Source organism: Pantherophis guttatus, chromosome 18 (genome assembly GCF_059756535.1).
Source record: "Pantherophis guttatus breed Tessera chromosome 18, ASM5975653v1, whole genome shotgun sequence".
NCBI classification, from domain to species: Eukaryota; Metazoa; Chordata; class Lepidosauria; order Squamata; family Colubridae; genus Pantherophis; species Pantherophis guttatus.
In genome coordinates, this window is record NC_142080.1 from 9874813 (window position 1) to 9890573 (window position 15761).

Here is a 15761-nt window from a genome sequence, read left to right on the forward strand (position 1 = left end):
GAATAGAATAGAATAGAATAGAAAATATGGAATGGGAATAGAATAGAATAGAATAGAATAGAATAGAATAGAATAGAATAGAATAGAATAGAATAGAATAGAATAGAAAATATGGAATGGAATAGAAATAGGAATAGAATAGAATAGAATAGAATAGAATAGAATAGAATAGAATAGAATAGAATAGAATAGAATAGAATAGAATAGAATAGAATACCGGTAGAAAATATGAAATGGAACGGAACGGAACGGAACACAGAATAGAATAGAATAGAATAGAATAGAATAGAATAGAATAGAATAGAATAGAATAGAATAGAATAGAATAGAATAGAAAATATGGAATGGGAATAGAATAGAATAGAATAGAATAGAATAGAATAGAATAGAATAGAATAGAATAGAATTCTTTATTGGCCAAGTGTGATTGGACACACAAGGAATTTGTCTTGGTGCATAGGCTCTCGGAGTACATAAAAGACAAGATACGTTCATCAAGAATCAGTACTATAGAAGAGCAGCCTGCAGTGAAATTTCAGGGACATTCTGCGGGTGGACTTCAGGGTGAGAAGATGCAAAGGAGAATGGAATGGGACAATGTGCCACAGCCAACTTGCTGCGGCCAACTCACTTGCTGCCAATTCGCCATGGCCAACTTACCATGGGACTGTTCTGAGCCAGCTCCCCAAAGACGACAAACCCTCTGAAGTGAACTCAAAAGATTCCTTTAATTAGGAGCGCCGGCAGCCCCGGCAAAAATTTTCTCTCTCACCGCAGGCTAACAAGTCCGTCCAGCAGGGAGATGAATAGTTGTCTGCCACATCTATTCATCTCCAGCCCCTGCCTTTTATCCCCAGAGCTAAGGTGGGGCCTTGCTAGCAGCAGTGGCTCTTCCATCCCAGGGACCGGCCCATAGATTTCCACTGCTCTCCTCTCTTCTGCCTTCTGCGCATCCATGCATCAGGCACTGGGCCCAGCTGTTCCCCCTCTTCCTCATCAGCCACTCCAGACCTGGGGGCTGTTGCCTCTCCATCGGAGGGCTGACGGACGGCCCTGGCTCCGCCTCTGTCTCTCTCTCTCCCCCAGCTCCATTCCCTCTTCCCCCTCGGAGCTCTCAGGTTGCCCTGATGCTGACCTTGACTCCCACGCCGCCTCCTCCTCTGGCTGGCGACTGACAGGCCATTACAGGGGCAATATGCCGCGGCCTATTTGCCGCAGGGAAATTCAACCGTTTTATTTAATTATTCAAAATAATTTTAAAAATTATTTAAATTTTTGTCAGCCACATTTCATTTAGTTCTCCCCGACCTCTACCAATGGTATCCTTTCTTTAATGATTCTATTTCACCGTGTAACTTCTGTCCCACAGCAATTTGTCCTGTGGCTAGTTGGCCGTAGCAAATTGTCCTGGGATGAGCTGGCTGTGGAAACTTGGCCCAGTGAGTTGGCCGTGGCGAGTTGTCCTAGACCAGGAGTCAGCAACCTGCGACTCTGGAGCCGCATGTGGCTCTTTCACCCCTCTGCTGCGGCTCCGTCACTCAAAATATGCGTCACAACCGCCAATGTGCGACAAGCGATTTATTGAGCTTTTCAAACCCCGGTAGGCCAACCATGGATAAATCCAAGAAAAGTTTCAGAAGAAAACAGAACATTTAATTCAACTACATATGCTAATTTTGTGGCCGCTCAAGAAATAGTCAGGCACCGGAAGGGTTTTTGTGACTCCCGGTGTTTTCTTTTCTGTGGGAAACGGGCCCAAATGGCTCTTTTGAGTGTTTAAGGTTGCAGACCCCTGTCCTAGACCCAGGAGGAAGCTGTGGGGGCTGAAGAAGAAAGGTTTTTTTTTTTCTTACTTGCGGTGTTACTGGGGTTTGGGCTGGAGCAGCTGCTGGGAATCTGCATGTGGTTCTGCTCTGGGTCCCAGGTGGGTCCCGCGACGAGATCTTTCAAAACTTCCACTGGGGATTTGTTGGTGAAGAGAAACAGAAAACACACACACATATTTAACAGACAGATATTCTTGTTCTTGTTCTGTAATAACATGTGGTTTTATATATATGATATATATATGAGTCATGATGGAGCAGTGGTTAGAGTGCAGTACTGCAAGCTACTTCTGCTGACTGCCGGCTGATTGCAATTTGGCGGTTCGAATCTCACCAGGCTCGTCCTTCCGAGGTGGGTAAAATGAGGAGCCAGATTGTTGGGGGCAAGAGGCTGACTCTGTCAACTGCTTAGAGAGGGCTGTAAAAGCACTGAGAAGCGGTATATAAGTCTAAGGGCTATCGCCATTGCTTTACAACATTCCCAATGTTGCTTCCCAATCCCCAAACCTTTGGGAATCTGTCAATGAGATGCAAATCGGAGGTACAAGATGCGGAGTGCTTTTCAGGTGTGGTTCAGATCCACGCCAAGAGCGACTCAAAAAATGTGCCACATTCCTTACTTCAATCAAAGAAAAGAACTAACATTCGCTCTAATTGGAAGTAACCAAAATTGCAATTGCAATCTGAGTCTCGCCAACACAGGCCTGTGTTAGGATTTTGCCAAGTCCTGTCTCCGGTCCCAAGACTACTCTGGAGGGCTGGCATTGCAATGGACCCCGCCCCCCCCCCCCAAAAAAAATTCTGTTATCAGAAGATGGGACAGAAAAGCAGAAAAGAGACCTAGGATTTTACGGAGATTCTCAATCATCCAGGTCAGGGGTCGGCAACCTGCGGCTCTGGAGCCACATGTGGCTCTTTTCATCTCTCTGCTGCGGCTCCCTGTTGCCGGTCAGCTGCACAATTGATAGGATTTTCAGTTAGGACAGGTAGAGGAAAAAGGATTCCACGCTAGGAGGAGACTCTATGGTGGAGGAACTGGACTTCCAGTTCTGGTTGGGGGGAGGGGGGGGCTTCTGGTTAGGACCTTTGTGGCTCTTTGAGTGTTTAAGGCTGCCAATCCCTGATCATGTTGTCCCAAAGATGCTTTTTCCAAAGGGCAACTGAAGCTTCTCGGATCAGAAGCAAAACATTTTCGAAGAAAAAAAAATACCAAGAAAATCCAATTGTTGGGGTTTTCTCTCTCTCTCTCTTTTTTTTTTTTTTTGAAAAAAGCATCTTTGGGACAGACCCAGGACTTATTTTGGGATTTCCTCGGAGAGTCCTGGGGATTGATGGAAACTTGACACCGGGCTTAGGAGAGGAAAAACCGGTTTCCCCAAAACTTATTCATACACTTTAGGAGGTCCCGAAGGAAGAATGAATGAACTGGTGTTCTTTGAATAAGTTTCAAATGTTTCAGTTTCTAATGTGAAATTCAGGCCACTAAGCTTTGTTTGCATTTGGCACTTAATAAATTATTCGGGCATCCTTAACTGCTTCCTTCCTTTTTTCTCCAACTCTTTTGAAAGCTCCTTTGGGTACTTCTGCGAAGTCTGTTAGCCAGAACTGCTGCTGACACCTGCTCTCTCTTCCTGCAAGACGTTTTAACTTTTGGAGCCCATCTCTGTTGGAGGGGGGGTGGGTGGGATCAGTGAGTCCCTTCCGGGAGAAGGGCGGTATACAAATTAAATAAATAAATAAATAAATAAGTCTCTGTAACCATCTTGATCTAGAGCAGGAATCAGCAACCTGTGGCTCTGGAGCTGCATGTGGCTCTTTTCATCCCTCTGCTGCGGCTCCCTATCGCCGGCCGGTTCCACAATTGATAGGGCTTTCAGTTAGGACAGGTAGAGGAAAAAGGATACCGCACTAGGAGGAGACTCTATGGTGGGGGAACCGGACTTCCGGTCAGCAGAGGAAAAAGGATACCGCGCTAGGAAGAGACTCTATGGTGGGGGGGAACCGAACTTCCGGTCAGCTCCAGAATTGAATGGGGGCTTCCTGTTAGGATCTTTGTGGCTCTTTGAGTGTTTAAGGTTGCCGACTCCTGATTCTTCAAAAACGGTCTCTCCCTTGCAGCGGTCTGGCGTGGGGAGAGAACGGTACCTTCTCTGATGGCTTCCTGGATCAGCTTCTCGCCATGCAGGGACTCCGAGGACTCGGTGCGGAAGAGAGTGCGGGGGTTCCCCCAGGGCGAAGGGCTGTCTTCCCTGCCGCTCTGAAGAGCCACGAGGTCGGCGAAGAGTTCCGTTTTCTCCCTGAGAAGCGCCCCAATCTCCTGGTCGCACTGCTGAATCTTATCTATGGGAAGGAAGGAAGGAAGGAAGCGAAGGTGGCTGCCGGAAGGTGGAGGAGGGAAAGGCAAACTTTGCTCGGGGAAGCTGGGAATGACCTTACCCTTCAGCTTCCTGAGAGAGGCTTCGCTCTCGGTCTCAATGAAGGGGAAGTCAGCCCGGTCAGGACAGCTGCAGAGGAGAGGCAAGCAGAAAGGACATCAGGTTAACCATTTGGGACATAAAGGACGAGTGTTTTTTTTAAGAAGAGACTAGACACTTGTCTGAAATGGTACAAGGGTCTCCTGTTTGAACAGGGGGCTGGACTAGAAGACCTCCAAGGTCCCTTCCAGCTCAATTCAGACTGAAATGGTCCAGGGTCTCCTGCTTGAGCTGGAGATGGACTAGAAGATCTCTAAGGTCCCTTCCAATTCTACTATTCTGAAGACAAGGAGAGCAGGGTCTCCTGTTTGAGCAGGGAGCTGGACTAGAAGACCTCTAAGTCCCTTCCAACTCTGGTACAGGTGGTCCTCGACTTATAATAGTTCAAACTGGAACTAGAACTACGGAGAAATTTCCCAACAGTGAGAAAGACATCGCTGGAAGTTTTTTAAGAAGAGACCGGACAGCTGGACTAGAAGGCATCCAGGGAGGATCTTGGAATGTGCATCTGTCTTTGGCTGCTGTGCAGTTTCGCTGGTTTCCCAGCCCCGCTTGGCCTATGGCAACTCGAGAGCAGGCCAGGGATGCTTTGCCAGTTGACCACTGTGCACCATGCTTTGTAAGCCGCAACTGGCTGGGTTCACATCACACCCTAAGCCAGCGATGGCTAACCTTTTTGCCATCGCGTGCCAAAAGCGGGGGAGCGCGAGGGGGTGTCATGCGCACACGTGCCCACACCCATAATTCTATGCGCCCTGCTCCCTTGTACATGCGCATGCCACCCTCCAATTTTGGCATGCGATGGCACGGTGGGCCCATTTTTCACCCTCCCCTGGCTCCAGAGCCTTTCTAGGAGCCTGGGGAGGGTTAAAAACGGCCTTCCCCATCTCCCCTGGAGGGCCTCCGGAGGCCGGAAACATCCCGTTAGCTGACTTCTGGCAGGACCGGAAGGCTGTTTTCGCCCTCCCCAGGCTCCTAGAAAGGCTCTGGAGCCTGGGGAGAGCGAAAAACAGGCCTTTCCCCCCCACCCCCGAGGTCCTCCGGAGGCAGTAAACAGCCTGTTTCCCTACTTCTGGTGGGCCCAGAAGGCCTGAAAATCAGCTGAGCTGGCGTGCCCACTGATATGGCTCCACGTGCCACCTGTGGCACACGTGCCATAGGTTCGCCTTCTTTTTTTTTTTTTAATTAGATTTATATACCGCCCTACTCCTGAAGGACTCAGGGCGGTGAACAGGCACAAAATAAAATACATAAATACAAAAGTTAAAAAATATAATTAAAACCAGATTAAATAATTTAGCCCAGGACAATTAAAAAAATCCCAATAATTTAAAACAAATTAAAATTTCGACGTAAAAGAATTTTAAAACAGGGGAGAAAACTAGGCCAGGCCAGCTTGCTGGAATAGAAGAATCTTAAGAGCACGGCCCTAAGCCAACATCGAACTAGAGCATGCTCAGAGTAGTCCTTTAGCAAAGCCTGCCAGTCACTGGAAGTGGCTTCAACTCCTGGCCTTACAAGAGGTGCCGGTGTGGCTGCCTGTCCCACTGCCAGACCTAGGGAAGGCTGGGAGCAAAGACGACCTGCCCGAGCCAAGATTCTCTCCACCCCCCCAAACAGACACACTCACAGCTTGACACTCTGCTGGATGACCTTCATCCAGGTGTTCCGGTCATCACGCGATGCAGCGTGAACCTCGTACATCTCGGGTGGAGTGTTGCTGATCAGGAACATGCCTTTCTCCTGGTTGGCAATATCACGGACAATCAGGTTCTGGATGGAGATGACTGCTGGCTTGTCCTGAAAGGAAAGGAACACATTCAGACTCTCCACTCGTAGACAGACAGATAGCTATGATCATGAAATGCTATGTAGGAAAATTCACTGTATGAATGTCATTGAGCCTTGATAGTACAGTGGTCTACGCACCCTGTTATTAACACAGCTGCCTGCAATTTCTACTGGTTTGAATCTCTCCAAGGCTCAAGGTCGACTCAGCCTTCCATCCTTTCTAAGGTAGGTGAAATGAGGACCCAGTTTGTGGGGGCAATAAGCTGACTTTGTATAAATATACAAAAGTATGAAGGCTATTGCTTAACGCACTGTAAGCCGCCCTGAGTCTCCGGAGAAGGGCGGCATATAAATCAAATTTAAAAAAAAAAAAATTCTTCTCCAGGGTCAACAGCTCTGTGATTTCCTGGTGGTCCTCCGTCCAAAAACTAACTGAGTCTGACCCTCCTTAGCTTCTTCACATCAATCACGATGTAGAAGAACATTTGTAACTTTTGCAAGCACAGACAATCCCAGATCCGACAAGATCTATTGCTGGACCCAAATGTTGTGGCCCGCCAGCGGCCAGCGGATCTGGTGGCGGATTCAGACAGTGGGGAGGTTGGGGAGGAACAGGGGCCAGTCCTCGAGCCTGGGGAGGGCTCTGAGTCGGAGGCAGAGATGAGGCCAGGGCCGTCTGACAGTTGTCAGCTGCCTTGAGAGTTAGACATCAGTGAGGCAGAAGAACAGCTGGAGCCTGTTCCTGGTGTGCACATGCGCAGAGTTACCAGGCTAAGGGAACAGCTAAAGAACAAGGGTCGACTCAGGAGTAAAGCCACAGGTGGACGGTGAAGGGCCCCTCCCAGAGGGAATAAAAGAGGAGCGAAAGGGGAGTGGAGTTTGCAGGAGACAATTAGTTCATTCCTGTATTCTTGGTGTCTGAAAGATATCGGCCTGGCTACTTGCCAAGCCTGATAAAGGTCGGTAATGGTGAACTATCTTGAAAGACTATAGGAGAGGAAAGACTTTGCTGGAAAGGAAGTCACTATAAATTAAATAAAAAGGGGTTTATCGGGACGAGGACTCGGCTTCGTGCTGCTGGGGAAGCCTAGGTCAGAGCACCAAATGCCTCTAAGGCAGTGTTTCTCAACCTTGGAAGCTTGAAGATGGGTGGACTTCAACTCCCAGAATCCCCCAGCCAGCAGCGCTGCTGGCTGGGGGATTCTGGGAGTTGAAGTCCACCCATCTTCAAGCTACCAAGCTTGAGAAACACTGCTCTAAGGGGTCCTAAAGACAGCCACGGCCCTGTGCCAAGGGGCACCCATTTTGCGCCTCGGGTATCTCATCACAGAAAAAGGTGATGGAGAAATAAAAAGGGCACTTACCAGGGTGGGGAAAATATACTTTTGGTCCTTCTCTTGCAGGAAGATGAGAACATCTGTCATCAAAACCACCAAGACATCTGCATGGGAGAAAGAGGAAAAGGGACCACGGGGAGAGGAACAGTTTACTGCAGGCGTCCTCAATCCTTCGGTCGGGGGCCCACTACCGAGCCTTGAGCCATTGGGAACTGGGCCGCGGAAGCGTGCATCCCCACTTGCGCGAGAGTGCTCCATTTGCACGAGTGGCATGCATGCGTGTCTGCTACTCGCACACACGGAGTTGCGTGTGTGTGCACGCTTGCCCGCCGCTGAATGGGCAGGATCATCCCCTCCTTCCTCCCCCAACGGTCTGCAAAGCCGGGAAGGTTGGGGTAAACTTTGGTTTACAGGTGGTCCTCGACTTACGACAGTTCATTTAGTGACCATTCACAACGTTACAATGGCACTGAAAAAGAAGTGACCATTTTTCAGACTTATGACTTCTGCAGCATCTCCTTAATCAGGTCATCGAAATTCGGATGCTTGGCCACTGACTCGTGTTTTTGACGGTTATAGTGTCCCGGGGTCATGTGAGCCCCTTTTGTGACCTTCTAACAAGCAAAGTTCAATGGGGGAAGCCAGATTCGCTTAACGACAGGGTGACTAATTTAAGAACTGCAGGGATTCACTTAACAACGGTGGCAGGAAAAGTCGTAAAACGGGGCAGAACTCACTTAGCAAACTTCTCACTTAGCCACATAAATTCTGGGTCGTAAATTGAGGACTACCTGTGCTGTATAGCTGAAGACCTTCTGCACATCTCCTTGATTTGCATAAAGAAAAGGCAGGGTAGGAATAGAAGTACGAAGGAATAAACTACAGTGGCAAAGATTATTCCATGTTTCACCATAAATACGGAGAGAGAGAATAGCTTCACAGCATGAAACAGCCCTACAGATTCTAACCCATAATATCTCCTTGGTCCAGAAAGGAGGGCTTAGGGACTGGCTTGCAAGAATGACTACAGGTAGTCCTCGACTTACAACAGTTCGTTTAGTGACCTTTGAAAGACCCAACATTGAAAAATGTGACCGATGACCATTTTTCAGAGTTACGACCTTTGCAGCATCCTCATGATCACGTGATCAAAATTCAGACGTTTGGCAACCGACTCGTATTTATGACGGTTGCAATGTCCCGGGGTCATATGATCCCTTTTTGCGACCTTCTGGCAAGCAAAGTCAATGGGGAAGCCGGATTCACTTAACAACCAGGTTACTGACTCATCAACGGCAGTGATTCGCTTAACAACCAGGTTATTTATTTACTTATTTATTTATTTATTTCATGTATTTATATGCCACCCTTCTCCAGAAGGACTCAGGGTGGCGAACACAAGTTAAAAACATGTACAACAAAATCCCATTTTAAACCAAATTAACTAATAAATAATAAATAATAAAACCCAGAATCAGAGTCAGCCTATTTGCTTGAACAGCCAAGTCTTCAGGTCCAAGTCTTCAGGTTATTGACTTATCAACTGCAGTGATTCGCTTAACAACCAGGTTGCTGACTTATCAACTGCAGTGATTCGCTTAACAATCAGGTTGCTGACTTATCAACTGCAGTGATTCACTTAACAACTGTGGCAAAGAAGGTCGCAAAAAATGGGGCAAAATTCACCTAACAAATGTCTCACTTGACAACAGAAATTGTGGGGCTCCATCGTGGTCGTTAAGTCGAGGACTACGTGCATTAATTCGCTTGATCTGTTTGCAGAACCTGGCTCTCCTTCGTTCGGAAGTTAAACCATGGAAGAGATGAGTGGGTGGGGGGGCTTTCCTGCCATTTGAGAAAGAAAGAACGCCGTCGCACCTTTGAAGCGCCCCGCGGGGGTCTTCCAGAGCATGGAGCCGTCATGGATCAGTTTCCGCCGCAGCATCTCCTCCTTGCTGAAGGGCCCCCGCTCCCGGGGCAGGTGGGCCTTGGTCCTCCCGTCCAACCGGGCGTAGATTTCCTGCATCCGCGCGTTTTTCTCCTGATTGTGCACTTCCTGGTCGACGGTGGAGATCAGGTCTTTGACCAGAGAGAGGGCTGTGCTCAGGTCTTTCTGATCCACTTCGTTCCCTGGGAGATGAGGGGGGGGACGAGGGATGAGGGGGAAAAGAGAACATTAGCGGATTCACTGAGAGTCTGGGAAAAGAACGGAAGGGAAACCAAATTTGCAGGCAATTCGGAGCAGGGGTGAAATGTAAAATTTGTTACTACCAGTTCTGGGGGAGTGGCTTGGAGGTGGTGGGGTATTGTGACTGGATGGGCGTGGTCAACTTTTCTTTTTTTAAAAAAACTTTTCAAAGCATTTTTTCTAATGCTTTGAAAAGCCTCTCTGCCGATCATGCAACTCAGCTGGGATCGTCAGAGACTTTTCAAAGCATTTTTTTTTAACCACCTCTTCGGCCAAGAGGTTGCAGAAAAAAATGCTTTGAAAAGCCTCTGACGATCCCAGCTAAGCCGCGCGATCATCATCGGAGGCTTTTTTTTTTTTTTTTTTACTTTTAAAAACATTTTTTCATCGGAAGAGGTTGTAGAAAAAAGGCTTTTAAAAGTAAAAAAAAAAAAAGCCTCTGATGATCGTGCGGCTTAGCTGGGCATGGTGGGGGGGGCGGGCAGGGATTTTTGTTACCAGTTCTCCGGATCACCCGCCGCCATCGCTACCGGATCGGGCGATCTGGTCCGAACCGGGAGCATTTCACCCCTGATTCAGAGGCAACTGCTCAGCCCAGAAGAACAGACAGACGCACGGCTTTCATAGCAAGAGATTCCACCCCCCACCCCCCCTTAGTAAACTCATTAGAAATAAGGCTGGGAGATTCCTAAAATCCAGGTTTATTTTACTCCACACACCCACTTTAGGCTCTGTGTCTGTTGCTCCCCCTGAAATGTTTCTAGCAGAAATTCCAGATTCCGTAACAGCTTTGTTCCCGATGCCCTGCGGCTGGTAAACGTGCAAGATTCGTTTCTCTCGCCATGTACATGTTTACGTCCAAACTAAACCATGTTGTTTCTCTGTGTTCATAAAATACATGTGGGCATATGCATAATTTTTGCATTTATTCATTAATTCGTTCAATTTTATTTTGTCATGCTTGCGTAGTGCGTGCTGGAGGGGGAGATCCTTTGAGAGCTGTTATGCAACGAAATAGCATTTTAATGTCTGCCGATTAGTGTACATCCAAAGTGACAATAAAGTTAGCCTAAGTCTATCCGCGAGCGTTGCCCTACCTCAGCTCCAGTGCGCGCATGCAACTGATTTTCAGGCCTTTTGGGCCCACTGGAAGTTGGAAAACAGGCTGTTTCCGGCCTCCGGAGGGCCTCCAGGGAGGGGGCAGGCCCGTTTTTTGCTCTCCCCAGGCTCCAGAGGCTTTCTAGGAGCCTGGGGAGGGTGAAAACGGCCTTCCCCACCCCTCTGGAGGCCCTCCGGAGGCTGGAAATGGCCCGTTTTCCTGACTTCCGGTCCCACTGGAAGTTGGCAAAAGGGCTGTTTCCAGCCTCTGGAGGGCCCTGAGGGGAATGGGGAAGGCCATTTTCGCCCTTCCCAGGCTCCTAGAAAGCCTCTGGAGCCTGGGGAGGGCAAAAAATGGGCCTACCCGGCCCACCGTGCCATAAGTGGGGGGAACGTGGGGGGGGGTCACGCGTGCATGTGCGGAGGGGCAGGGCGCATTGAATTATGGGTATGGGCACGCGCATGCGCGACCCCCGCCCTGCTCCCTCTGCTTTTGGCACGTGATGGCAAAAAGGTTAGCCATCACTGGTCTATTCTATGTGGTGGTCTTGCATATACGTGAAAACATACTGGGGAAACGTAACAAAGACAGTGCAGAAAATGTTTCAGATAGAAATACGAATGAAATCCGAAGCTTTTTTTTTTTTTTTAGCTATGAGAGATGGACAAGCTAATTGAAAACCAATTTTTTGGGGGGGGGGCGGTGCTATTCCTTCACACGGTGACGGCTGCGAGGATTGGACTTGCCAAGCACCGGAAAGAAAAAGGGATGCCGACAGTTGAAGAATGGATTTTGGCGAAATGAACTGCTTTGATCAGAGATAATGGACTAGACAGCTTTATAAGAGGCTGGAAACCGTTTGTGGACTTTCTTTGTGCCAAGTACAATATCAGAGGGATTAACAGAGGGATTTGAAGATTAGTGTAGTGTTTAACTTAACCTGTATACACACACACACACACACACATACATACGCACAATATACTACACGCACACACACGTAAACAGTCTGTCACAGAAGTGAGTACACCCCCTCACGTTTTGTAAATATTTAAGTATATCTTTTCATGCGACAACACTGAAGAAATGACACTTGCCTACAAGGTAAAGTAGTGTGAGTATACAGCTTGTGTAACAGTATAAATGTGCTGTCCCCTCAAAATAACACAACACACAGCCATTCGTGTCTAAACTGCTGGCAACAAAAGGGAGTACTATACCCCCTAAGTGATAATGTATACTCACTACTTTACCTTGTAGCCGAGTGTCATTTCTTCAGTGCTCTCACATGAAAAGATGTACTTAAATATTTACAGAATGTGAGGGGGTGTACTCACTTCTGTGACATATTGTATGTATGTTATATATATACACACAAACGCATATGTACTGTACATATTCCATCCTTTAAGTCAGTGGTGAAATCTAAATTTTTTTACTATCAGTTCTGTGGGCGTGGCTTGGTGGGCATGGCAAGGGAAGGATTCTGCAAATTCTCCATTCCCACCCTCACTTCAGGGGAAGGATACTGCAAAATCCCCATTCCCTCCCCACTCCTGGGGGAAAGATACTGTAAAATCCCCATTCCCTCCCCACTCCAGGGGAAAGGATACTGTAAAATCCCCATTCCCTCCCCACTCCAGGGGAAAGGATACTGCAAAATCCCCATTCCCTCCCCACTCTGGGGCCAGCCAGAGGTGGTATTTGCCAGTTCTCCAAACTACTCAAAATTTCCGCTACCGGTTCTCCAGAACCTGTCAGAACCTGCTGGATTTCACCCCTGCTTTAAGTACTAGAAATACATTTCTTAGGCGATGAAAACAGCCCGTACTACAAATTTGCAAAAATTGATGTCTTAGCTATTAACTGTTGATGAAATTTTTTTTTTAAAAAAATAACAAGACACTAAAAGGTCTCTCTCTCTCTCTCTCTCTCTCTCTCTCTCTCTCTCTCTCTCTCTCTCCCTCCCTCCCTCCCTCCCTCTCTCTCTCTCGTACCTTTGGAGTTTTGCAGGATTCGATCGATGAGCCCCGGGTATTTGGTGATGCGCTGAGTGACGAGGAGAATGCATTCTTGCATCCCATGCCGCCGAAGCACCGATGAGCGTGACAATTTCTGGAAACATTGAAGCAGAAGGATGATTATCCGGAACACCTCCACAAGATATGCAGCACACATCTCTATACACATCTCATCCACACATCTGTTGTGGCCCGCCAGCAGCCTGCGCGGATCGTGGCTGATCCCGATGAAGAGGAGGCTGGTGTGGTGTTGCGCCAGCAGCCCGCGCAGTCGGCGCTCGCGTCGGACAGCGAGGAGGCTGAAGAGGATGTGATGCCAGAGGCAGAGACTCAGCCAGGGCCTTCAGAACCTCCAGAGGCTCCTTCCAGTGGAGAGAGCGAAGTCCTCAATGCTCGGGCACGCAGAGCTGCCAAAAGGCAGGAGTGGCTACTCAGGAGGAGGAGGTCTACTTGAGAGTAAGGCTTGAGGATAATTGGCCACTCCCTTAGCCTATTTAAGTCACACGCTGTTAGTAAGTTTCTTGCTGGAAACAACTTGTAATTATCATCAGAGCATTTTTGGAAAAGTCTTATCGTATCTTGTTTTCTGGGCTGGTTGCCTACTTTTGCCAGACTTTGGTTTATTCTTGCTACTTAATAAATTTGATAAGGACCGTTGGTGTGTGTCAATATCCTTGGAAATGCGGAGCTGGGGCAGAACAACATCTCATGCCAAATCTGAACCCCAAAGCTTCGGCCACGGCTATAAAATGAGGAAATACACAAACCCTGAAAAGGTTGTGCGTATGACTACAGGTAGCCCTCAAGTGGGACTGGAATTTTGGTCACGAAGAGATGCTGTCATGGCTGCCTCTCTGCTATTCAAGCTTCCTGAGCTGAAAGCTTGACATTAGCAACGGGGTTGGGGGGGAAGATTGGGCTGTAAGGAAGAAGGGGGGGATGGAAGCCTAGCTGAGCTTTGTGGGAAGCTGCAGCCAGCCAAGGTCCACCATTGGTATGAAGAGCTGGGAACCGAGAACCTGTTTCCTAAGCACCTGATTGGACATTTGCAGATAACTGGGGGAATGGCCGGGAGGAAAGAGCAAAATTTTTACTTTGTGTTGTTTCCACGGGAAAACCTCAGATTCAGCTTTGCTACTTCTGCAACCAATTTAAGCTTCCATAAAGTATACTTTTATAGGGACGCGGTGGTGCAGTGGCTAAGACGCTGAGCTTGTCGATCGAAAGGTCGGCAGTTCAGCGGTTCGAATCCCTAGTGCCGCGTAACGGGGTGAGCTCCCGTGATTTGTCCCAGCTTCTGCCAACCTAGCAGTTCGAAAGCACGTAAAAAAATGCAAGTAGAAAAATAGGGACCACCTTTGGTGGGAAGGGAACAGCGTTTTCCGTGCGGCTTTGGCGTTGAGTCATGCCGGCCACACGACCACGGAGACGTCTTCAGATTTGAAGGTGATTTGTCAAGCAGGCTGGCAGGCAGGTAAAAAAAAAGCTGCTGCCAGATAGGAGAGGATGCGCGAGGGTTCCTCTGGTTTGAGACCCCTGAAGGCCGCCGCAGAAACAAGCTGGGGAGAAGGAAAGGAGTGCGGGAGAAACGGGGAAAGATCTTACCCGGATGAATTGCTGGAACCGCTTGTCCCGAGTGAAGAGCTCTTTGTAAAGCTTGACGGCTTTGGTGTGGTGGCTGCAGAACTCTGAGTAGGCCTTCTTCATCTGCTCGGCAGCGGGGCCTGAAAACTGGAAGGCAGGATTGCTTAGTCTAGTGGTAAAGTCAACAAACTAGAAACCAGGAGATGGTGAGTTCTAGTTCTGTCTTAGGCATGAAAGCTGCCTGGGTGATTTGAGGCCAATTACCAGGAGACGGTGAGTTCTAGTTCTGTCTTAGGCATGAAAGTTGGCTGGGTGATTTGGGGCCAATTAGCAGGAGATGGTGAGTTCTAGTTCTGTCTTAGGCATGAAAGTTGGCTGGGTGATTTGGGGCCAATTACCAGGAGATGGTGAGTTCTAGTTCTGTCTTAGGCATGAAAGCTGCCTGGGTGATTTGAGGCCAATTACCAGGAGACGGTGAGTTCTAGTTCTGTCTTAGGCATGAAAGTTGGCTGGGTGATTTGGGGCCAATTAGCAGGAGATGGTGAGTTCTAGTTCTGTCTTAGGCATGAAAGTTGGCTGGGTGATTTGGGGCCAATTACCAGGAGATGGTGAGTTCTAGTTCTGTCTTAGGCATGAAAACTGCCTGGGTGATTTGAGGCCAATTACCAGGAGACGGTGAGTTCTAGTTCTGTCTTAGGCATGAAAACTGCCTGGGTGATTTGAGGCCAATTACCAGGAGACGGTGAGTTCTAGTTTTGTTTTAGGCATGAAAGCTGGCTGGGTGATTTGAGGCCAATTACCAGGAGATGGTGAGTTCTAGTTCTGTCTTAGGCATGAAAGCTGGCTGGGTGATTTGAGGCCAATTACCAGGAGACGGTGAGTTCTAGTTCTGCCTTAGGCATGAAAGCTGCCTGGGTGATTTGGGGATAATTACCAGGAGACGGTGAGTTCTAGTTCTGTCTTAGACATGAAAACTGCCTGGGTGATTTGAGGCCAATTATCAGGAGACAGTGAGTTCTAGTTCTGCCTTAGGCATGAAAGTTGGCTGGGTGATTTGGGGCCAATTACCAGGAGACGGTAAGTTCTAGTTCTGTCTTAGGCATGAAAGTTGGCTGGGTGATTTGGGGACAATTACCAGGAGACGGTGAGTTCTAGTTCTGCTTTAGGCATGAAAGCTGCCTGGGTGATTTGGGGATAATTACCAGGAGACGGTGAGTTCTAGTTCTGCCTTAGACATGAAAGTTGGCTGGGTGATTTGGAGCCAATTACCAGGAGATGGTGAGTTCTAGTTCTGCCTTAGGCACAAAAGCTGGCTGGGTGATTTGGGGACAATTACCAGGAGACCGTGAGTTCTAGTTCTGCTTTACACATGAAAGCTGGCTGGGTGACCTGGAGCCGGTCACCATCTCTCCACCCAACTCATTTCACAGGATTGTTGTTT

At 48.3% G+C, this 15761-nt stretch overlaps 1 protein-coding gene across 13 annotated transcripts in view; it reads right to left on the reverse strand.

Annotated features, from left to right (window-relative positions):
* ARHGEF2 (Rho/Rac guanine nucleotide exchange factor 2) overlaps positions 1-15761 on the reverse strand; it is a 191642-nt gene that overhangs the window by 9341 nt on the left and 166540 nt on the right. For all 13 annotated transcript variants that reach the window (XM_087881244.1, XM_087881243.1, XM_087881242.1 and 10 more), the window contains 8 exons: positions 14342-14467; positions 12713-12830; positions 9307-9558; positions 7456-7532; positions 5931-6100; positions 4263-4330; positions 3972-4166; positions 1854-1958 (listed from right to left, as the gene is read on the reverse strand). In XM_087881244.1, the coding sequence (XP_087737370.1) occupies positions 1854-1958; positions 3972-4166; positions 4263-4330; positions 5931-6100; positions 7456-7532; positions 9307-9558; positions 12713-12830; positions 14342-14467 (1111 nt within the window). The remainder of the gene's footprint in view (positions 1-1853; positions 1959-3971; positions 4167-4262; positions 4331-5930; positions 6101-7455; positions 7533-9306; positions 9559-12712; positions 12831-14341; positions 14468-15761) is intronic.